The sequence below is a fragment of the Lemur catta genome, chromosome 19 (assembly GCF_020740605.2).
Source record: "Lemur catta isolate mLemCat1 chromosome 19, mLemCat1.pri, whole genome shotgun sequence".
Classification (NCBI taxonomy): domain Eukaryota; kingdom Metazoa; phylum Chordata; class Mammalia; order Primates; family Lemuridae; genus Lemur; species Lemur catta.
Genome location: NC_059146.1, coordinates 35,263,197 through 35,286,973, shown reverse-complemented (window position 1 = coordinate 35,286,973; position 23,777 = coordinate 35,263,197). Strand labels below are relative to the sequence as shown.

The window sequence follows — 23,777 nt, the reverse complement described above, 5'->3', positions numbered from 1 at the left end:
TTTTTTTAAATTTCAGATGTTGTGCGCAAAGCCCAGGTTTCAAATAAGTAGTAATTATCTCCTATTACTTAGCGCTGATCAACAGCACCTCTCCGTCTAATTGCCAACCTGCTCTAATCACGTAGACTATTCTTGCTTTAGCCAGAGACGGAAGGACCAAATTTCATAAATATTGCTTTATTGTCATTATTCCATTAAACAATTAAGGGATATGGCCCTGCCCTTGCTATCAAATGCCTCTCGCCCAAATAGTTTCTGGATTATTTAATGAATCTGCACATTTTCTTGCAGGTAAGTGACACCCCCTGTCCTAGTCGGTCTATCTGGACTTGCCCCTGTCTGTTCGTGCTCCTCGGTGGTTACCTGCAGCTTGTTAATCGTGTAAAGTCAAGAGAAGAATGTATACACATACGTGTGTTGAATAAATAATTACTATTGGCACAGGTATGTGTATACACACGGCACACCAACCTACAGTGTATATAGCAAAGAACCAGGGAAGCTAAAAATATTGCCCCATATGTTCCACTATTAGTCACCGATTGCAAAGGCTTAGTAACGTGAACAGGAGAGAGAATTCCCCCAAAATCATAAATCCCGAGTGACAAATGCTGGTGGACTGTAGGTCCCTTCACCTGTGGACAGCCTCTAGAGTTGGACCTGCAACGGTCTCATCGGCATTACTGCTCGTGTCTGATTGTCCTGTACTTTGTAACACTTTAGAAGAATACAGAAAAAAAAGTGCAGTAATTATCTTTCTCCATAGTATTTAAGCAGAAATATTGCTAGTTTAATATTGTGTCAGGTCGTCCTATTAACCAGGAACAGATGACAGTAAAATTCCACCTTGACATCCACAGTTTAAAAATGGTGATTGAAGCAAAATGTGTAAACTTGTACTGGGTTATCGTGTGCTTTGGAATAGAGTATTGTTGAAGTAATTAGAAGACATATGAAGGTGTTCCTGCTAATGAAGGCATGTAAGTTATAATAATTGTAGCTTTCCGAATAAGTGTCAAACTATATCTTTAAGTGTGCTGTATGCTGAGTTACAAGTTAGGTCATTTATGAATGGAATGTAAAATAATACTAAAAATGCTTCAATAACTTATCTTGGTATTGCTAATAAAAAAAAAGCTGTGAAACATTAGTGCAGTTTTGAGTCATTATGTTAATTCATTCCACAACACCCCTGACCCCCTGACACTCCTTTCTCTGGTGGAAGCTGGCACAGGACACTCGGGGACTACTGTCCACACGGCTCCTGGGGCTGCTCTCCAGGGCCAAGTTTTGCATTTCTCCAGGCGTCCGTAGACGAGCCCAATAAGTGAGACAATTCATCCACGTGCGAATGAAAACGGACCTCTCGATTTGGGTAGGATGAGGGGGCTGGGGGGGGGGGAGAGCAGGTGACATGGGCCCGTCTCTCCGTACAAGGGACTTTTAGGCATCTAGACCGCACAACCACTCATGGGACCGCAGTTGCGGGGGGGACTCCGGTGTCAGTGTGCCGGCCACCATACCCCATCCCAGATGCAGACAAGGCTGCAGGTGCCCGGCCTCCCTGCGCAAATCTCAACATTTTCTTTCCATCCCGTGAAGGGTAGTGTGTGATGGGAGACACTGAGGATTGGTGGAGTTTGGGGCTGTCTTTGTTCTGCTGGGATTTTTTTGGTCGTGCCTGTGTTTGTTGTTTTTGCCTGTTCCTCCGCCCACCTTGCTTACTGGTGGGGAGATGTGCAGAATGAAGGGTTTTGCTTTCTATTTGTGTTGCTGGGTTTTGTTGTCCCTGAGCTGGGCTTTAGGGTCCTGCCAGTTCAACGGTGTTTCCAAGCTCCTTTGCTTGGGTATGTTTTATAAACTCTTAAATTCGGTGCACATCCTTCTCCCTGTGTAATTGATCCTTGGGGTGGGGGCACAGAATCCCAAAGCCCCAAGCCCATTCCCTGTGCCTGCAAATAAACAGTGTCCTGTGCATGATAAGGGAGCGGAAGCCCAGAAATGTCCCTGTGACAGCCCTGCCCTCAGCAGTGGGACAACTGCATCCCTTTGACTGGCTGAAACATTCCTTCCAGCATTTCCCATAAAAGCTGTTGGAGTGATCGTGACCACAGTAGGGCGTCAGGTTGTCGCTTATTTGAGAGAAGAGGTAAAAAAGCGAGAGATTCTGGGTCTGAGAAGATGTGATGACCCCAAATGAAAAATGCAGACCTTGAAGATGGTTGCCGGATGTCCCCGTGTTCAGAGTCCACGGCTGTTGCCCGATTCGATTCATATGCAGCAGAGAACGCGCGCTGTGGGTTCCAGTGGGAAATGTGGTGAGACCACAAAAGCCTAGCACAGCCTCCAGGCCCAGGTCCACACGGCCACACCCACGCAGGGCCACCGCTGTGTAGGCTGAGCTTGCACGGAAAGGACTCCAGGAGAATTTTGTCTTTATTTCCAGCGTCCCGGGAGTCTGGGGAGCTGCCCCCAGGGAAGCGGGTGAACATATAGGGAGGATTCTTCTAAGCCTTTTCCTCAGGGCTTCTGTCTAGCACGATGTCCCCACCATTGTCCATCGTTTGCAGTCACTCTGCACACTCCCTGGATCCCTCACCGACGCCATGGCACCTGCCGGCTCTGTCAGTCTGTGGGGGTGGGGCTGAGAGCACCCAGGGTGCAGCATGGGGGGCCAGGCCTTGGGGACAGGGGGAGCAGGAAGCAGGGAAGGAAGGGGCTGCTGAAGGGCACATGTCACCCCGGCCCTTGCGCCGACAGCTGGGAAGGCTCCCCGGAGCCCTTTGTTCTGATGTCTGCTGTTCTCTCTTCCTTCCACAAGGGCCCAATCCCCCTAACGGGGTCTCCAAGCTGGAGGACTCGGAAACATTTCTGCTTCCAAAGCAGGGGGTGTTTCCTAACTTGCTCCCCAGTGGTAACTTCTCAAGTTTCAAGGAGGTGTTTGTGGGCTCTCAATCTCCTATTTTTATCAACCTAGCCCCAGCCTCCTCCCGCCTCCCACTGCATGGCAGCCCCCTCATCTCACCGTGTCCTCCCCTGCTTCCCACCCTCTCCGCACCGCCACCCCCCGTCTCTGGGTAACAACTCCCTTCCCTCTACTTGAGTGTTCTTGGGAATATGCTGTCTGCGGTCCCTGGGCCGATTCCGTCCTCTGCAATGAGCCAACTTCATCTCAGCTCCGCACGGGGGCTGGCAGTTCCGCTTCCTGCAGGCTCCTTCCCCCAAAGCTGCCATCCGCCGTCCCCCTGTGGCATTATAGTGAGCCCCACCCATGCGGACTCGGGCGTGGGACCAACACGAACATCACCTACTGGATCTGCTCTTGGCCCTACAGCCTAGGCCCGACAGGGACCCAGGGGCCTGGGGGAGATAAGAGACAGCCAGTGTGTCCAGAGCAGGGGGTGCAAGGAGTATGTGTGACTTAAGATGCGAGAGACCAAGGGAGGGCAAGGTGCTCTGCAGTATGAGAGAGTCTTCAAATCCACTTCTTTATTTACACATGTTCCGAAGTGTGTTTGCTTTGATGAAAATTAGATATTCTGGTGGGGAAAAAAGAATCTAAACTTTGGGAGGTGATTATCATACAGCTAAGTATATATATTAAGTATAGTTACTTTGTCTCAAAGAAACTTGAGGATGATTAAATTACATCCCTAAATACGCAGCAGCACGTTGCAACATTGTCTCAGCCTGAGCAGACTCAGCTCCTTGAGCAAACGATGTGCATTTTGAAGGTGAAAGTTGGAGAACTCTGCACAGCTCTTTCATGAGCAAGAAACGTCCATTTGTGTGCCCAGACGTTGGCTGGCTTCACAGAGGGACTGCCTTTCATGCTCTCTGTGCAGTTTCCAGACACACCCATCTAATGGTTAAGTTTTCTTTTTGAACTTCTCTTGACCAATTAACATAAAATGCTCTCAATTATCCACCTAAAAGTAGGAAGGCAACCAAGCCAGCAAAGCACACTTGCAATTAATTTGTCAAATTATTGCTCTTTTTATACAATGGACAAGTCACTTTTCTCTCTCGAGTCAAGTGTTTGGTGCGTCCTGCGGGGAGGGCTGGGGCTGACGGCAAGGCCTGGCCACGCGATGGGTGCCCACGCCCGGAGAGGGCTGCAGCGGATGTTTTGCTGGGCTGTACACCAGGCTTGGTGGGGAACAAGGGGCTCACTCTATGCGGAGCTCAGTCTTGCCAAGGAGCAGGGCAATTAACCCTCTCAGTCCCCCTAAGGCTCCCTTGGTGGCCTCGCTGGGGTGCCCCCAGGGCAGGTCCTGAGATACGGAACTGGGCGCAGGTGGCTGACGTGGAGGCCACCCCCAGGAGCAGCGAGTGAGTGAGGCGGCAGACGGGGCAGGGACAACAGCACAGTGTGCTCACCCGAGCACCGCACTGCCGGGGGACTGGCGCTTCGTTCCCGGGGGGGCCTCTCGGGTACTGTGTGCAGCCCCCTCCGAGGGCTGAAGAAGCCGGGGTATCTGCCCACCATCTCTGCGTCTCTCAGTACCTGGGGGTCACTCCCACCCACCGTGTGGCCAAGCATCTTCCATGGCCGTGGAGAGGCATCATGCAGGGTAGTGGCAGGGAAGCTGGGGTGGCAGCAGTGTCTGCTACCAGTGGGAACCCCTGGACTGGAGAGGTGGGTCCACTGCACAAGGTCACAACCCTGCTAGAGCCAAGGACGGGAGCAGCCGTGTGACCCAGTGTTCCTGTGGGAAGCGACACGCTGAGAACTGCACTGAGAAATGCGCAGGCTCACTGGAGGCAGGACAAGGGCTGGGGGGCCCAGGGGACCAGGCATCTAGCAGCAGCCGTGCTCCAAGGGGCTCAGACCACGCACCCCTCCTCTCTGGGCACCATTTCCCTGTCAGCGAAAGGAGGGGCGGCCCGGTTCTATGCTCAGAACCCTCCTAGGTTTCGGTCTTTACAGCTCTCACTGTCCCTTCCAGCCTTGACTGTCCTGCTGCCCCGTTGGGACCCCTGTCTGTCCCAGAGTCCTCATGAGCACATCGCCCTGCGGGGTCCCGGGAGGCAGAGCCACGCTGCGCTCCCCATGAGCCTGCGAGCTTGCGGGATCTCATCTGGGCGAGACCACCTGCTACCGTGGGGCACGGGGCATGTGAATACCTGCCTTATCACGAAGGCATTTTTATTAAATCATAACAAGACCATGGAGGAATTTCTCTTTTAATTCTAGAAGTCTGTGAAAATAGAAAAAAAAAGAGGGGATCAATGAACCTGGATTTTCAGCTTCATAGAAGTACAAGAAAAACTTGACTGACTCTTTTTTTCCTTTTATTTTTTAACCTCTTGTGTTCACAACTGAGCTTAAGAAGATGATATTTTTTATGATGGTTGAGGTTTCTTCCAACACTTTGCAGACACCGATCTGTTCACCCAGTGTGCCCCTCCTGGACACACGTGTCTGCACCCCTTCCTCCAACACGCCCCGTGATGCTTCACGGGAGAGACCACAGGTACCCAGAGTTGTGGGCTCAGGCACCCACCTTGCACACATGGGACACAGAATCAGTTCACAGGTACACTCTTCTGTGCCTGTCACCTTCCCACCTTCCATCCTCAGAGCTCCTTTGGCCGCTCAAAAACCCTCCCGGCCAGCACGGTCCCCTAGTCTGGGATAATATGTGCTATCTCCATGTGTGGGCCCCTTGAGTCCTGGCTTTTTGCTTTGAATTGAATGTCTTGCCATAGACATTTCTTGACATAATTGCCTCAGTGTTGCCATCCATCAAACGGTACACTTGTGTACCCTACAGAGAATAAAATGAATACGAGTAACTTGGAAATTGTCAAGTCACCCTCATTCCGATTATTTAGGGTTTCTGCTGCCTGCAGGCTCCAGGCAGAGCCCCCCTGAAACTCCAGACCCTGCTCAGACTCTGCCACGCAGGAGGGGAACCTGGGAGGGGTGTTATAAAGGACGGGGCCCCGCCCTTGCCCACCTGGGCCCCCCACTGGGAGGCCTGTGGCCAATGCCCGCTGAGGTTCCTTCCGGCCCTGGAGGCAGCACATCTGCAGGTGCACGGGGGTCCCCGAGGATCCAGGGAGCCGTTCCTGGAACGTGCAAACACCCCTGCTGGCCCCAGCTGAGCTGTTTTTCCTGATTCTAAAGGGTTTACAGTTAGGAAATTAGAAAACAAAAATCTCTGGGGTCAATCAGTGGGAACGAGATTCTTGTACCAGCAGCGCTGGCTTTCCATGAAAACTCTAGGCTCCAGGTGCCGTCTCTACAGTACACTCGGGCAATTGTTTCATTTTAAGTGGCAAGGAGAATGTCCTTGAACCTTCGGGACACATGCCCTCGCCAAGCAAATAATCACCTCTCACTGCACCTGTTAAACACCCCGACATAGTGTTGGGGTGGTTTTATGAAGTCCCTGGTTGTTTTGAGTGACAGTGGGTTTTTCAACAGGAGCTGCTTCCTGAGGCGAGTGACAGGGCACAGGGCTGGCAGACGGGCTGGCTCCCTGGAGCTGGGGGCAGGGGAGGGAGAGGGTCTGTGGGTTGGGGCTGGGCGTGAGGGACCCTCCAGTGGTGGGAAGAGGGATCCTGGGGCCCCTTCCCCAGCCCAACAACCCCTAAGACGGGACCCCAAGAACCTCCAGACTAGACGTCATTCCCGCCACACTGGGGTGTCCCAGGACAGTGCAGGTGTTGGCCCTGCCCCGGGGGCCTGGGTTGGGGGGAAGGGAGGAGAGAGAGCTGCAGAAGGACCAGGGCAAAGAGGACCAGAGAGTGACAGAGGGGTGAGAGGCCGAAAGGCAGAGAAGTGCAGGGGGAGAGAAAGGAGAGACCACAGGCAAAGAGCAGAAGTGGCGGGCGGGGGGGCAGGAAGGGCCAGAGAAACTGGAGACCCGGAAGGTAAAGTTAAAGGTAAGAGCCTGGTGTGGGGCACACATCTGTGGTCCCAGCTACTGGGGAGACCGAGGCAGGAGGATTGCTTGAGCCCAGGAGTCTGGGGTCAGCCTGGGCAATGTAGTGAGACCCTGTCTCTATAAATAAATAAACAATAACAGGAAGGAAAAAACGAGAGCCATTGCATCTGGAGGAGAGGGAAGAGTGGGAGAAAGGGGTGAGGAAGAGAGGGGAGGGGAAGGGAAGGGAGGGGAGAGACTCAGCCTTCACAGAGGACGGGGGGGGGGGCAGCCTGGGGCTGGTGTTGGTGCCAGCGTTGGTGCGATGGGTCCCCGCTGCTGGTGGCAGGACGGGGAAGGGTGCGCAGTGGCTCCTGAGGAGGCTGCGGTCAGGCAGGACCACTGCGCGCAGCACCTGGCCCACCCCGCGCCTCCTCCTGCTAGCTCTCCCCACTCTAGTTTCAGGAGGAACTGCTGCAGCTTAATCAGAATTATTTACAAGATAATGGTCCATTGTTTGCACTAAGACAGATGTTGTCTGTGGGAACTTTGTGTTTTATGCTCTTTTCCCTGCTCTGCCTTCGCTGGGTGCAGATGGGAGTGAAGTAACGTGAGTTATTACTCCCAGGATTGGAAATTTGGGGAAGCTGCATTTGCACCCAGGCTCGGCTGGGCCACAGAGCTGGGCCGGGTGGAGGATGGGCCCTGGGGCCGGGGCTGGTCCTGCACAGCCCCTCAGGCAGCCTGTGATCACAGCGTCTGGTTTCCTGGAGGACGGGGCTCCGATGGCCTCGTCGGGTGACAGAAGGACTCTGGCTGAGATGCACTTGCTGTTTGTCGAGAGGTCACTGTTGACATCTCAGATGGGGGTGGCTGTCGGGTCCTCTTCTTGCAGAGAGGCAAGATCAGCCCTGTGGGGTGGGGTGTGCAGCTCCCTCCTTTCTTTCTTTCTTTCTTTTTTTTTTTTTTTTTAACTTACCAGAGAGTGTCCCCTGGGTCCTCCTGTGTCACTTAGGGAATCAGGTCTGGGCTTATGGCTCCCTCCTCCTCCTTCAAGGGTGAAGTTAGCCAAATGCACAACGGCCGGTCCCCTGAGCAGAGAGAGCTTGTTCTGAAGGAGGAAAGGCCGGACCTGGCCCAGCCTTGCCCTGGAGGCCAGCGGCCTCCCTGGTGTTGGCCGTCTCCACGGAAACCCCAGAGCCCGTCTGCTTCTGGGTGAAACAGGCCTGGTCATCACAGCCCTGAAACACGTGGTCATCACAGCCTGTTTTAGGAAGGAGGACACTGAGGCCAAGAGACGTTAGGCAACTTCCCCGCAGTCATTTTCTGCTCAATGGCGTCTTCTCGCTCCTCAAGGCATGACTTCCCAAGATAGGGGATCCCTCTGAACCTCAACCTGGTTGGGTGCCCGTGGGGCGCGGGTTTAACTGTCGTGGAGAACCGCGGAGAGGAATTTGCTGAGGTGCATCTGTCCATGCCAAGCTCTGAGCCCGGCATAGCGCATGCTCAGTAGACGGTCGCATTATTACTATTTATTACAGTAACACAATGTGTTACAATGTATCATCAGCTACATATACCAGTCTTCTAATAGATTGCACTTCTGATATCAGACTGTGACCAAAAACAAACAAAAAATCAAAGTAATAAAATAGCATAGAGCCACACTTGGATGCTAAAACCGGTCAGTGCTGGAGAAAAGATAGTCACTTCCAGGGCTGGCATTTGCATAGCAAAGAGGGACACTCCTACGGCCACTGCCCCACCCCCGCCCTACACCTGGATGTCTGTGCCAAGTCACCTGGAAATCGGTTATAACCCGGACAGTTGGTTCCATTCAGACCCAGCCAAACTGGGGCATCTTGGCTCTGGGAAGATGACGTTTCCCCCACAATGTCCCTGCGCCCAGGAACAGTTCACTTAGTCTTGGCAGCAAGCTCTGGTCCTCTGAGCTACCCACCTAAACTTCCGGGTTTATTCTAAAATAATAAATACTTATTATGTGCCCGGGCTGAATCCTACTGTAAGCCCCTTTTAGGTGATAATACAAATGAGTCCTCATAAAAACTCCACGAAGTAGATGTGATATTATTGTTCTCCTTTTACACACGGGTAAGTGGAGGCACAGAGACGGTCCTTGCCTGGCCCTACGTCACTCAGCGAGTAAGTAGGGAGCTGAGATTCAAAGCTGGGCAGTGGGGTCCCCGCGTGTGACCTCCCTGGGCAGTGGAGACCCCTGAGTGTGACCTCCCTGGGCAGTGGAGACCCCCTGAGTGTGACCTCCCTGGGCGGTGGAGACCCCCTGAGTGTGACCTCCCTGGGCGGTGGAGACCCCTGAGTGTGACCTCCCTGGGCGGTGGAGACCCCTGAGTGTGACCTCCCTGGGCGGTGGAGACCCCTGAGTGTGACCTCCCTGGGCGGTGGGGTCCCCGCATGTGACCTCCCTGGGCAGTGGGGTCCCTGCGTGTGACCTCCCTGGGCAGTGGAGACCCCTGAGTGTGACCTCCCTGGGCAGTGGGAGACCCCCTGAGTGTGACCTCCCTGGGCAGTGGGGTCCCTGAGTGTGACCTCCCTGGGCAGTGGGGTCCCCGCGTGTGGCCTCGCTGCTGCCCCCACCTTGCTGACACTTTCCTGGGCCTTTAACACTCATTTCAGAATCATCAAAAATCACCCAACCAACCAGCAAATACACAAAACAGCCGTTTAGGGCGCCCGGTAGCTGTGAGTCTCAGGAGAGAGCGGGGCCATCCCGGGACACGATTCTCGTCTCGGGCAGAACCTGGCCTCGCGGTCGGGAGCAGGCGGGACAGGGCGCTGAGTGGGGACTGGCTGTGACTCAGGGGGCCACAAACTTGCCACGTGGCCCCTGAGCAGGTCCCTTCCTATCCCCGTGGTATCTCCACCTCTCCGTAAATGACAGCGTCACAGTGCTGACCCCAGGATTCCTCCCTTTCAGTCTGTGAATCAAGCATTCTCAGGGCGGCATTTACACAGCCATTTTCCAGCCTCAAGGAAAAAAACTAAAAACCTGTCATCTCCCCACCCAGGCCCCCGCAGCCAGAGGGCCTGGGGGAAACCTGACCCCTCACCCCGCAGTTGCTCCCGAGGCCCAGACGGGCTGAGTGGAGGGTGGGTGGCCCTGGCTCCCGCAGGTGCCGCCGCAGGCCCAGCCCCCAACCGCGAGGGCTGTGGGGCTCAGACTAGGATAATATTTATCAACCTTGCTCTGGTCCTGTCAGGCTCTGACCCAAACCTGGCATCACTGGAGATCCCAGATTATGTCTTTTAAGGTCCCACAGAGCCGTGTCACATGAGCCCAATTAGCTCCGTCAAGCAGGGGGCAGGGGGCCCCCTCGGTGGGTGGGATCCGAACTTGAGCTTCCCGAGGTCGGTGGCTGGGATCTCAGGCTCTGCGCCTGTCACTCCCCGATAGCCAGACCTTTTCTGTTAAAACTGTTTAAATTACAAACCAGCAATAAAAGGATCGCATGTGTTTCCCGCCGAACAGGTTCTTTAGGGCTATTACGATAATTAAGAGCATATGGAGCCCGAGCGAGTCGGAGGGAACCGCAGATGCAGGAATTAGGTGTCGTGTGAGGGTTTTCCTGCCTTCGCCCTTTTAGACACGTCAAGCCGGAGACGTTTACAGAGATGGAAAGGCAATTGTGCAGGTAGTAGGTAGCATATTGGCTTTAGAATCATTAAATACATAAAATTATTATTTTTTTTTTAGATTTCGTAGTAATAAACAGCTCTCGATACTCAAGGGTGAGAACAGCACCCAGAGGCTGGGAGTTCACAGGGGAAGAGGCAACATTCCCACCTCACAAGCTCTCGGATACCATGAGATCTTTTGCATTTTTTATGACATCGTACCGCAAAAAGAGGATCCTATTTATTAAATATTGAATTATGTTAAAATTGAATTGACAGTAGCAAAGATGAGGTTTTCTTTAGATCAAACTTTGTACTTTTTAAAAGGCAAAGATGCAAGTATCGATTAGCTTAGAAAGAGTCATTTGTTTTCATTTAAAATATGCAATTGATTTCAAAAAGGTGATAAATACTGCTAATAAAAAAAGGATGGGAGCTCTCCATGGCTCCCTGTCGGTGGCTTTGCAGCACCGAGGCACAGCGTGGTCAGGTTCTGCCGAGCTGTCCATGTAGAAGGGATGCAGGGCTGGCTGGGGACCCGGCAACCTTCAGCCGTGCTCCAGGGTGGCCAAGATGCTGGCCCTTCAGTCCTGACACGTTGGCACCCTGCGTAAGCGGGCAGGGACTTGGGGCTTGGCCAGTGCAGGTCTGCTGCAGAAGACACACCGGTTGGTCTAAAGAGGAAGTGACGGGCAGACAGGGGACAGGAGCGTGGCCTCCACCAGCCCTGCCCGGGGCCCTCTGATCTTGACCCCATCCCGGAGACAATCCACTGGGAGCCAGGATGGCCTTGGCCTCGGCCCATTCTGCAGCTTTTCCTTGACATGACGCGGGGGTGGCTGCGTGAGAAAGTGAAGGAGAAAGCCAGCGACTGATTGGTAGGAATAAGTGAGCAGGGAGAAAGTGCCACTTCCACAGAAGCACTCAGATAACCAGGATTTTGTGAAACCTGGTGGATAATGATCACAATTGCTAATAATGAATACAGACAAGTTTTGGTCAACATTTTTTTCTATGTTGAGGTATTTATTATAAATTTTTGAAGCCCTCTGTGAGGGCGGAAGATCTTATCACCAGAAAATGCCCTCTCTTTTGTTCATCCAAGCTAAAGTAGGGGAAGTCTGGGCTCCTCCAGAAAAGTGGCTTTTGAAATGGGCCCAGAGCCACATTCTGCAGAGTCCTTAGTCCCCCTGTTTCACCAAAAGGTCCATCGTCTCCCTGTGCCCTTGTGCTCAGGGGCTGTGACCAGGCCTCCGCTCCCACACTGCCTCTGGGGTGAGTGGGACAGCCTCCCCCGAGAGCTTGCCATGAGATCAAAGGCAGAGGAGGGTTCTTGAACGTTCCATCTATGGCATAATGAACTGCTCAGGGGGCTGTGTACAGCAGTGGTTGTCACCTGGCAAAGTCTGCAGATGTTGGGGTGCCACTGGTACCCGGCAGGTAGGGGGCTGGGGTTGTTGCTAAGCGTCCTAGCAGGCACAAGACAGCCCCAGTCCCAAATGTCAACAGGGCCAAGGGATGCTGAGCCGTCCTGGTGCACAGGCAGAACCAGGGCCTTCCAGCGAAATTCCCAGCTGGACACACGGTGACAAGGCAGGAGCAAAGCATGTGTCCAGCTTGCTCCCTGGACGCCCCCGTCGAGCCCTGGCATCTCTGGACCTTGGGCCTTTGTGAAAAAAACTCCGCAGAAATCTCAGTGAGCTGGGAGGCACAGACTTTGAGCAGAGTCCCCCAGCGCCTTCCTCCCAACCCAAAGTGGCACGTGGGGTGCGGCGGGGGCGGCAGCGGGCACAGCCCCTTCTGGCTGAGTGATGCAGCCCCAGCGCTGCTGTGCACGTGGGTATTACCACTTTAACTTTTACGGAGGTAAAATAACACCTTGTCACTCAGCGCAAGTACCAATCACACAATGAATTAATTGTAATAACTGTTGTCAACTGAACAAAGGACTTGTTGCTTTCCTAAGCAGATTTCAGCGCCACGGAGAGCGAAGCACAAACGCTCCCATTGGGCGGCCGGGCGGAGACCCGTCAGAACCTAATTCCATCTGTCTATCTCTTTACTTTGTTTTCAGGGCTGGGAATCGAGTTAAAAACCTGTATTTTAAACATATCAATAAATATACCCCTTTTTGTGCTCGTGACGTCTCCTCAAAAACACGGAGTCGCTCACAAACCGCCGTGGAAATAGCTGTTTGCCGCCGGCGGGGACCCGTAAGCGCCAGCTGTGGGACGGCGTGTTGGCTCTAAGTCGCGGAGGGAGTTATGCCCAATTACCCTCCCATTAAAACACCCTCTCACTTCTGGGCGGTTATCAAAACACCTCCGTGGACAAGCGGTCAGCTGTCCTCCTGCTCCTCCAAGGGCAGGCAAGCCGGGTCCCACGCTGGGACCACACAGCGCCCGGCTGCCCCACGTCGCCTCGGGCGGGCTTGTTTGCAGTCTGCTTTGTGCTGTTGCATTTCCTCGTTTTTTCTGGTTTCTGGCTTTTTCACCTCTGAGCACGTTTCCGTCCTTTAAGAAGCCCTGTAGGTGCTCTGCTGAGAAAAGAGCTGCTCCCGGGAGAGCAGGTGGGCTTCGGCGGGCTGCGGGCTGAGCTGCTCTGGGAGTTGGGGGCCAGCTGCGTCCCCAGCAGGGACAAGGGTCCTTCCACTGCGGAGTCTCTGGGGCATGGGGTGGACCACAGGCAGAGGGTGGTGTGGACGTTGCGGGTCTGCTCGGGGCTTTGATGAGGTCGAAAGTGGGGAGCGTCCCAAAGAACTCAACGAAGGTCCTCTTCTGTGATGTCCACTTCATTCAACAAAGCATCGAAGGCAGCCAGGGATGAGGGTCTCGTGCAGTGACACAACCATTGCAGCAAACGAGTAGGACAGGGATGCTGAAGCCCGAGAGGGATGGAATGACCCTCCGGTCCACGCCCCCTTCTTGGCGCTGGCCCTACATTTCCAGAATTTTCTCTGTGCCCAGCTCCTCTTGCTTCTCTGTGGCCTTTGGCCAGCATGACCCCAATAGCTGGCTTCATCCCAGAGCCTCAGGCCTGTGCCCCCAGATGCACCTGTCCCCCCTCCGCATCTCAGATGCCCTGCTGGGCTGCCCGCGTTTAGTTTTAGAGCTCATTGAGGCCTAAACTGTGCCCTCCCTAATGAAATGAAAGATTTCCACACTGTCAGAGCTAGAAGTGAACTTAGAGGGTCATTGCTGACATGTGTATGGGTGGTGGGGACTTGCCCTTGGTGGTAGAGCCCGAGGCCAGGTTGGGGCAGTTTTCACAGGTCCAAGCACTGTCCTCTAAGTGCCATCACTCTACCTTCCGGGAATCTGCACCCAAGCCAGGCAGGTGTCCCTGGGGCTTCTCCCTGCAGCTTCGGGGCAACTCTCATGGCAGAGGGCCGGCCGCCTCCGCAGCATGGGTAAGAGGCAGGCCTCTCGGTTTTGTGCAGCCCTGTCTCAGGGGTCCACGCACTCAGGTTTCTGTCATCAGCTCTGCTGGGACCATGGCTTGCAAAGCAATGCTGAGAAGAGCCTTTCTCTGGACAAAACTTTCTCCCTCCTGGGCCTGAGGCTGGTCTTCTAGAGGTTGGGAAAGGCTCACCCCTGCGTGCCCCCGGGAGAGGAAACTCCAGGACCACTGGTCACGCTGAGGTTCCAGGCCCCATCCCAAGACCAGACTGTGCGGTGGGAGCACAAAAGGGGAACAGCTGTGGGAAGTGGGGAACAGGGGTAGGGGGACAGGTCTCAGGCTGGGTGGAGGCCCATGCTGAGGACTCTGTGTGGTTCCTCTGGCCTCCGCCTCCCGACTGCACCCTCCACCCAGAGTCTCTCGCAGTTACTTGTTTCCTTTACATAGCACAGAGTGTTTCCAAAGAGTAGGGAGATGGCCACCAACAAAGCAGTCAGGATGACAGTCCTTGTGGGGCTCAGTCTCTGGGGACACTGACAGTGAACAGATACGTAGCGTAAGTGCAGCACGATGAGTGACATGAATTCGAAGCAGGTTGAAGGCAGGAGGGTAACACGAGGAGGACAGTGTCATGTCCCCCATGGTCAGGGAAGGCCTCTCTGGGTGGTTGGGGGGGACACTGGAGAAAGACCTGGGTGATGAAAAGGAACCGGCATGTGGAGATTGGGGACACGTATCCCAAGGAGAGGAGACAGCAGAGACCAAGACCCTGAGACAGGAATGGGATAGAGTGTCGAGGGCTGTTAGACGGGGGCCTCACGGCTCCCTGTGCATGTGACCAGCGTTGTTCCGAGGTTCTCCCAGACGTCGGTATTTCATTGAAGTGTCTCAGCGGCCCTCAGTGGTCAACAGAGGTGGGACCGGGGCCACTGTGCCCATTTTTACAGATGGGAAAACAGAAGTTCAGAGGGAAAGTGCTGACGTGCGTTATTTTTAGCTAGAGGCTGCGAAGGGGGGCGAGGTGCCCAGGTGTCCTGACTCCTGGTCCCAGGCTCCTTCTGCTGGCTCAGACCCTGCCACCTGTTCCCGGCACTCTGGTCCTTCGTGGAGGCTGACCAGCCACACTGCCACCTTCCTGGGTCTGCCGGAGGGCACCGGGATTCAGTATTTGCACACTAACCCCATTCCTGGGGGGAAACAAGCTGAAACTAAGGGAATTGGTCAAATGATCATGGCAGCGTGACACTATGAGGCACAGCGATTCCCCAGCTCCCCCACGATGAGGGTCTCTCATCTCCACTGACCAAGGCAGCCCAGGACAGAGCCTGTTCCTCGAGCTTCACCCTGCCCAGTTCTCCTTTTAGGTTTTGCACATAGAGAGCTGGGCTGGCCACACTCAGCAAGGTCACCTGGAGAACATGGGCCCCGTCCCCTTGGAAATCCGAGTCCAGCCTCCTTGGAGGAAGGCAGATGGCCGCTCAGACCAGCCTGCGGCCGTGACCTTCCACCCCGTGCTGACGTTGGCCAGCCCCAGCGTCAGCCCCTCCTTGGCCCCTTCCAACATGGCACCGTGACAGCAGGGGCCACCACCCCAGGGGCAGGGGAGCCATCACCAAGACTGGGGGCCCCGTTGTCCTTTCAGGATTCCTGTTCTTGTCTGGGAAAACTGCTTTCAAACGAGTAGCTATTTCTGGGTGATTTTTTTTGAGTGTTTCGTCTCCCAGCTGGCTGTTACATTATTTGCATCTCCTGCTGTTCCGGCCTCCGTGGGAGGCGAGAGGTAGCCCACCTTTCGAATTAGCTGCAGCAGTGTCTATTGCCTGATATTAAAAGGTAAAATTAGGAACTATAGCAACCTTAAAACACCTTATAGGCTCTCAAATTGGAAAGATAAGTGGAAAGGCCGCTTTTTTACTCCAGAACTGCTTGTGCTGTTCTCCACGTGCAGGGCTGGCTTTGCAGCAGGGCCGGAGGGCCAGGGTTGACGTGAGCAAAGCCTGGAGGAAGAGACTCTTTGAGGAAGGGGCGAGGCTCCCAGGTGGGCTCCTCTGCAGAGAAGAGCCCACAGGTGTGACCCCCAAGCCCACCGTGTCCTGCTGCTAAGCTTCACGTGCCTTGGGGAGGCTGGCCTGGGTCTGCCCCCAGGGAGTGCTCAAGAAATCCCACTGGGTGGTCACAATGGCAGTGACCTGACCCCTTCAGTGCTGCCAAGGCCAAGCCAAGGACAATGGGCTTGAGCAGCAAGAGGAGGATTCAGATAGGCGGGAGCGGTCACTGGCCCTTTCTGGCTCCAGTAGATCCTGAGCGGTGCTCACAGGGGACCTCGCTTGCAAGTGGGTGGCTCTGCTCCATGCTCTGAGGGACTCGAGCCAGGCCAGGCCGTGTTGCAGAAACCAAGCAGAATGCAGCCACTTTATCAATACATACGTGTTTGTGCTATAAAAGAAAACTTTACAAATATTTTCCGTGAATTTTCCCCTTCTGGCTTCTGCTAAATCCTGCTGGATTTATCTTAAAGGTGAGAAGCACAGGTATCGTGTGGCTTGAATTCTGTCGGTGCGGCCTGTCTGTGAAAAGTGATAGCAGGAGGGCTGTGGGCTGTGGTTTGTCATCAGGTGCGTGAGTCCACACTGGCATAGGTCTACACCAGCTCAGCCCTGCTTATGCAGCGCCCGTCCCCAGCCCTCGTGGTCTGTGCAGTGCTACTGAGCCGGAGGAAACACCTGGGAGGCGTCTGCAGTGGAGCCCACGCCTTCACTCACTTGCTACTCCCGTCCTGCAAACACGGACGGGACGCCTCTCCCACGCCAGGCACGCTTCTTGGCCTTGGGGCATGGAAGGGAACAAAACAGGGGGAGCCCAGACCCCCCCCCCCAGCCTGTTTCCCTTCGCTCTGCCCCATGGGGCTCTTCCGTCCACGGACAGCCCCTCCCATGGGAGAGACTTCACTGGCAGTGCTTGGAGTAGCTGGTCCTCTCCTCGGGGACACCCTTCCCTCTCTGCTTCCCCACAGTGGCCCCGTGTGCTCATCCAGCAGATATTCCCGAGGGCTCCTGCGTGCCAGACCCCTTCTAGGCACCGGAGATCCCAGGAAAGATCTGGAAACCGCTCCCTGCCTTCTGGGAGCTCAGATTCTAGGGGCGGGTGGCGGACAGCAGATGCAGGAGGTTGGAGGCTGAGCAGAGACTATGGCACGTGAGGGACGTAGGGGGCGTGGGGGCGGCTTCCTTGCCGAGGTGGGGAGACAAGGTCTAGCAGAGAGCTCGAGCCCAGACTGGAGGGGGCTAGTGAGTGACTGGGAGGGCGTGGGGAGCACATGAGGGTAAGGGGGACACCAGGGCCGAGGCCCGGAGGCCGGAGCTTGCACAGCTGGGAGAATGTGGAAGGACAAGTGTGCAGAGGAGGGGACGGGGCGGGGCCTCGGAGATGCACCCTGGCCGAGGCCGGCTCCACGGGCTTGTGCAGCCCACGCAGTCCCACAAGGTCCCACAAGTCCACGTTTAGAAGGGTGCTGCGCCTGGTGTGAGACTCTGCCGTGCCCACTCGAAATTCCTAACAATGTCTGCACTTTGCAGTGGGCCCAGGTGAGGCAGAGAGAGAGACGACCGGGGCTGAGCTGGCTGTGGGGTGGCACCCGAAGGGCAGGAAGGCAGGGGGCCGGGAGCAGGCAGGTGCCATGGTCTTGTCAGTGGCAGCAGCCCCACGGTCGGGCTCGTGGTGACGAGAGGCAAGTGGCCTGCATGTGGGATGTCCCCTCTGAGCCTGTGCACGGCCCCTCAGCCAAAGCCTCAAGCGGATGCTGTGTGCACCGTCCTCCCCCTTCCCTGCCTCCACCGACCTGGGTGCTTCTCCCCAACCCCAGCCCTGACAGCTGGGGAGTCCCAGAGTCATTGTTTAACTTCAGTCTCTTTCCTTTGTCTTGCTACTCCTCCTCCCTCCTCCTTGCTCCTTCCTCCTCCTCACCTCCCGGGAGGCTGACAGCTGTCCCAAAGCTACAGGCAGGTTGTGCTCTCCTCTCCTCTCCAAGACAGCGTCTACACTGGTTGTTTTTTACGTTGGATACTTGTGGGCTATGCAGCCAGGCTCACACCGTCCACGCCTTCCCCTGGCTTTCCTGTGGGACCCACAGTGTACCCCGCAGGGGGCTGGCCGCGAGGCTAGGCCTGTAGGGTTTTTTTCCTGCAGAGCTGCTTGGTCCACGTGGAGGTTGGAGTGTTTCTTGTCCTGGGCAGTGCTCAGAGTCACTCAGCCATCCTCCAGGGGGAACAGTCAGGGGAAAGATCCCGCCTCTTCTGGAGCTGCCTGGCTCCTTTGGAAAGCACGCCCCAAGCCTGCACATCCCTGACTCAGTTTCCCCAAACACCTATCCTCACAGCTGCACTTTAAATATACCTCTGTTGCCCGGTTTTATGTGTTTGGGATGTGAAGTCTATTTTTTTCTTAAATACCTTTGCAGAGAGTATCTTGAAAAATAGCTTTTCGATTTGAATATGAAATGAAGACAAAAATCACCAACTCTTCCGCTATTATTTATTAGTTTTTTTCCCCTCCTTCATTTTAATATTCCATCTCTTCAATACCAAAATGTTACACAAAGAGAAGCTTTAAAAAATTAGATGGGGGTGGAGTGGTAGTTGCAGCGTGAATTCGCTTCCTGGCTTAGGCCCTGCATGCCAAGTTTTAGTCTGAATTACATATTTACAGCTGAGATATAAACCCCCGAAAACCAGGATTTATCACGGAAATCGTGACACCACCTCACCCAGCCTGGTGTTCTCGGGGGCCATGGTAATATACTGTGCGGGGAAATCAGTTCATTAGTTAGTTATAAACAAAGGACAGAGATAGTAAATTAGAGTAGGTATTTCAGCAGTTTCCTGTGTATTTATGACGGCAAAATAGGCGGCTGCATTTTATTCCTGGAGATAGTATTTAAGCGTTTCAGATTTAAAGCACGATTTCAGAGAGGACCACGGTGCATTTTTAGCTTTTGGTCGTTCTGGTCCTTCTGTAGTTTCATCCATGATATTTTCTTCCTTCTCTGTTGCTCATTAGAACAATGTTAAAAATCCATTTTCATCTGATTAATAATAAAGCTGATCACATGTAACCTAATTTTCATTCAGTGCTGCCCCTGTCTGTGGAGTCATATACAAAGTGACCTTTGAATCGCCGGTGGACTCATAAAGTACAATAAGCACCATTGTCCTGTCAAAAATTGAAGATGTTTTACATCATTACAAAATTTAATGCTCCATCTTTTCAAATGCACTACTTTTCAAAGGCCAGATTCCAATTGAAGCTCATTAAAATCAGACTCAAGTTTCCTGCGGTGGGGATGAAGAGAGTTTCGCAGGCAATGGCAGGAAAATGAATCCGTCTTTTAAAACAGATATGGTTACATATTAGTTTTGAAAGGTACAGGGACGGGGCAGCCTCCGCCGCCGGCAACAGTGCCGCTTTTGTGCCGATAAATCCAATCACCGCCTCCTGGTTCCTTTTACTTCACTTGCCTGTATCCTATTTGCTGATGAACACATTGGTTCTCTAAATAAAACTGTTGTTTTAAAGTTCGGAGGTGGAGTCTGGGGGGGCTTCTGGAGCGAAGCTGTAAAATCGGCCTGGCCATTTCAGCTTTAAAAAAACAAAACGTTCCTCTGACTCACACACTTGATGTTTTAGAAACTGAGTCACTTGAGGGGGTTTCCCGCGTTCGCGGGGGAGGTCGGCCAGCTCAGGGCTGCGTTTCATGCAAGACCCCTCTTCGTCACCCAGTAAGGACGGGTCACACTCTGGGACCCGGGGGTTCTGAGCTCGGCCGAGGAGCCCTCCCCGGCTCTTCCTGCTCCGATGCCCTCTCGGGGGCTGTTTCCCGGCCGCGTCTGCGTGCGGAGACCACGACCTGGTCTCTCTGTAGCTTTCTCTGGCTGGTCCTTCTGACGTGAAGGTGTTGGGCCGTGTGACCCGAGGAAAGCGCTCTCCCCACATCAGGCACGGCCAATGCGATAGAATTGTTTAAAAGTCAGAGTTTTGCAGAGCACTATAATGTGCATCCTTTGCGCCTCTGAAATGCCGGCCTCTCCTGGCAACAGCCGGGTCGGAAGGTTGTGCACCTGTAGCGCAGCGGGGATACGCTGGGGCCCGACACGGCTCACTCTGGGGGTCGCTCGGGGAGCTCCGCCAGGAGACCCAGTCGCCGAAGGGCGTTTCTAGGCGGAGCGTGCGAGGCGCAGGAGCCGGTCTCTAAGCAGGCCGTGGGCGCGCGTGACGGTAAAAGGACAAGGGGACTCAGCACCTTCCGCTCTTCTCTGCGCTGGTGAGCCGCTGCCCCCGGGGGCCCCAGCGGTGGTCTTTCTGTCTGGCTGCGGTGCTGGGAGCGATGCTCTGGGACGGGGACAGGCATTGGCAGGCCGGGGTGGCGGCAGGTGCGGGCAGGGCTGCCCCTGCAGCTGGCGTGGGCTGTGGTTCCGGCGTGTGCACGCGTGGGGCCCTGCACGGTGCTCGGCCCAGACACTCGAGACGCCCTCCGCACCTGCGGCTTGCTCAGTGCAGGCGGCGCTGACTTCCAGCGCTGGGCTGCGGGCAGGGCTGGCCCCGCGCTGGGCTCCGGCGTGCGGCGCTCGGCGCAAGCGGCTCCCAGCAGACGGAGAGGCCGCCTCGCCGCTTCCCCTCGTGGGACTCGGGCAGATGACGCCTCTTAGCTTCCGTGTTATTTACACTCTCAAATCCCCCAGCTGCAGGAGGGTAGGGATCAGTGGCAGGAAAGCTGTTGGCGACGGTGCTGTGTGTTTAGTCTGCGTGTGGAGGAAAGTGTGGCTCCTTCCCGGCAGCGTTACGTGCTCCGGATTAAATAAGAGTGTGCGGGTGTCTCTGCATGTGGACGGACAGCCACGCAAAGCACCGCTCAGAGCATGTTTGGAGACCCCGGAGACTGAGCCCGGAATGCCCCTGGCCCCTCTCTGCCAATCCATGTCCAGCCGTCAGGATACATTCCCTTTTCTGTCCTCTGATAAAGCCTTCCAGAGCCACACGGGTCTCTCTTCTTCCTGATGCCTCACAATTTCTCAAATCTGCACCTTGCGGAACTTACATCTTTTTATGTTTTCCATTAGCTGTCTGCAGCCTAGGAGTTTATCTTCTCTCCCAGATTAAACCTGCCTTAAAGACACCGTTTTAAGCACATTGAGAATGCCCAAGAAATATGTTGCAATTATTTATTTATGGCAATCTTGGTGTTAGAGGGAACGGAAAGCCGTACTTCTTGTACACGACCCCGTAATTGTCATGAAGGTGGTGATCAGTGTATTCCCAGCTCCTGGCACCGTGTCTGGTGCATAGGAGGCCCTCAAAAGTATTGCAGAATAGTGAGTGAAGGAATGAACTAATAGACGAATGGATGGACAAACGAGGGAAGTTGGGTTTGACACGCTTGGCCACTGATGCGGGCCCTGGAGCAGTGGTTCTGGCCCTCGTGGTGAGGGAGGGTAACGGATCTTCGGGAGTATGAACTGGACATCGGGGAGGCAGCCCTCTCACCCACAGAAACTGCCCACTGGCTCTGGGTGGGATGCCACCGTGTGGTGTCACCCGGCCCTTTGTGCATCTAGGTGAGTGGCAGGCCCACACCAACCTGCACCCTCCGTCCTGAGCAGTCCGGTCTCACCCCACAGCCGCACATTCCTTCCTCATCTTCAGCTCTGCTTCCTCCCCTCTCCCCTGACCTGCAGCCCATGGGGGACCTCCCCCGTGACCACCCTCCCTGTTCCAGGCCTGTCACATTCCAGGACTCCCCCCGCTCCCAGCAAGCCTTTCCCGCGGATTCCAGGTGACACAAGGCTTCTCCCACCTGCTGCCCACGGGATGTCCTCTCGTTGTCCTCACCTCTGAACCTGACATTCGAAACATCTTGGTCACATTGCAGTGGAAAGTGCTTGAGCTAATTCCTCCATTTATTAGAGCAATATGTGATGAGATCCTACATATTAGTCGACAAGACAAGAGCGCCTAGACCCTCCCCGTCTCCCGAATAACACCTGCCCCCCTGCAATGCACACTCAGTTTGGACCCCAGCTCTCTGGGCAAGTTACAAGGTATTTCTAAGACTCCTGCTGTGGTATTCTCCGTACCAGCCGGCTGATGACCACGTCTCTCTCCCAGGGTGGTTGCAGGGGAAGAGGTGAGATTGAGAGTGCACTGGCCCAGCTCTGTGCCCAAGTCCAGCTAGCGTGAATGCCCCCTGCCGATCGGGTTCTGTCCCTGGACAGGGGGATTCTGGCAGACAACGAGGCTGCTTCGGTGTTTTTCTACTGAGGCAAGAAGGGGAGTAGCAACCCCATAACTGGGTCCCAACGTGGGCTTTTTGGTGAGATCTCCTGTGTTTCATTGCTTGTCCACAGACACAGGGGACCTTTCCAGCTCCCAGGTCAACCTGCTGGAGAGGAATGCAACAAACATTCAGAGCCAAGGGGACAGATTCACCTAACTGACGGAGTTACTGGCACAAAAGCACCTTTGAAAACCAACTCAGAAAGCCACATGGTTTCCTTCCTCCTCTTCCTTCCCTCCTTTAGGATAATTCCCAACACTGAATATCGTTTTTAGAATGGCTCTCCTGGCCAGCCAACTCTAGAGGATGGTCATAAACTGGAAAATTATTTGCAGTCACCTCTTGAAGCAATTGTACCTTCCGGAAATTAATTACATTTTTCAACACAGTTAGAGCCTGCTTTTTGCCTACCTGTAAAATATTGTGTGGATCCAGAGTACCGTGAGTGTTGTATAGTATTTAATATGCAGCATTGTCATTTGAGAAACATTTGTCAACATTCTGTGATAATCTATGATCAAAACACTAAAACTCGTCAACTTGTAGAGTCAGTTGCATTCTAACTCTACAACTGGAACTCATTTAAGAGTAAATGAAAGTCAAGAGGAAGAGATTCAGTTAAAATTAATTTAAAGTATGGAAAAAATGATGCATAATGATATAAAGCAACACTGCCACTGCCCACTTTCTCTTATCCTGTAAGGAACTCTCTAACAACAGCCAAAAAAGACTCCCGAATACCCAAAGGGAAACCTGTGTGCAAAAAACATGACTCTGTCCACACACATCTCTAGAAAGATTCGAAAGGAGCTATGACACTTTTTCCTTCTGGACCCTCACCCAGCCTTTTCCACCAGTGCTACTCTTCTGGACTGAGGCACAGCAGAAATCCAATTAAAAATCTTTCTTTCTTTCTTTTTTTTTATTCTTAACTTTGGAGTATGCATGCAATTGCACTGATAGCAGGATCTCAGCAGAGAAATTAACTTCAATAATCTATGGATTACAAGACATATCAAACCTTCAAAGCAACCCGATGTTAGATCTATTCTCAGAAGGGTTGAAATGATTTTAATGGTTAACAACAGATGATAGGAGGCGTTTTTCCCAGCTAAATCAGGATCTGCTGGTGTTACTTTCCCATTCTCCAAGCCTCTTAACTACGGTGAGCAGGTTCTCGACCACCCCTCGCGAAGCCTGTGAGGTGCTCAGCCCCCGAGGGAGCCCAGCACCTGCCTCCCGGCCTCACAGGTGTGGCCGGCTCAAGGCAACGGGAAGGACCTTTTAAACTGTCCCAGGGAAGCCCCTCCAGATGCAGTCACCCACACCCTTCACTGTGGATGGAGCTGTCCATCCTCAGCCTTGTAGCCCGGAGAGTTCATTCCCGGCAATTAACAAGGTCGTGTTTTAGGTGGCAGCGTTCTGGGGACGAGCTCCATCTGCAGAGGATCGGCTGAGGGGGCGGGGCTTGCACAGCTAAAGGGGTCAAGGCTCCCTTTATACGAGGCTGGGGAGAGGCCTGG

At 54.1% G+C, this 23,777-nt stretch overlaps 1 protein-coding gene across 3 annotated transcripts in view; it reads left to right on the top strand.

The window, feature by feature from the left end:
- The window catches only part of ZNF536 (zinc finger protein 536), a 414,784-nt gene that overhangs the window by 282,692 nt on the left and 108,315 nt on the right, over positions 1-23,777 (top strand). Inside the window, exon 4 of one of the 3 annotated variants that reach the window (XM_045532446.1) lies at positions 292-1,150. The exons of the other annotated variants lie outside the window; for them this stretch is intronic. Within the exon in view, the coding sequence (XP_045388402.1) occupies positions 292-299 (8 nt within the window). The 3' untranslated portion in view covers positions 300-1,150. Of the gene's footprint in view, positions 1-291; positions 1,151-23,777 lie in introns of those variants that run through there. 3 annotated transcript variants of the gene reach the window in all.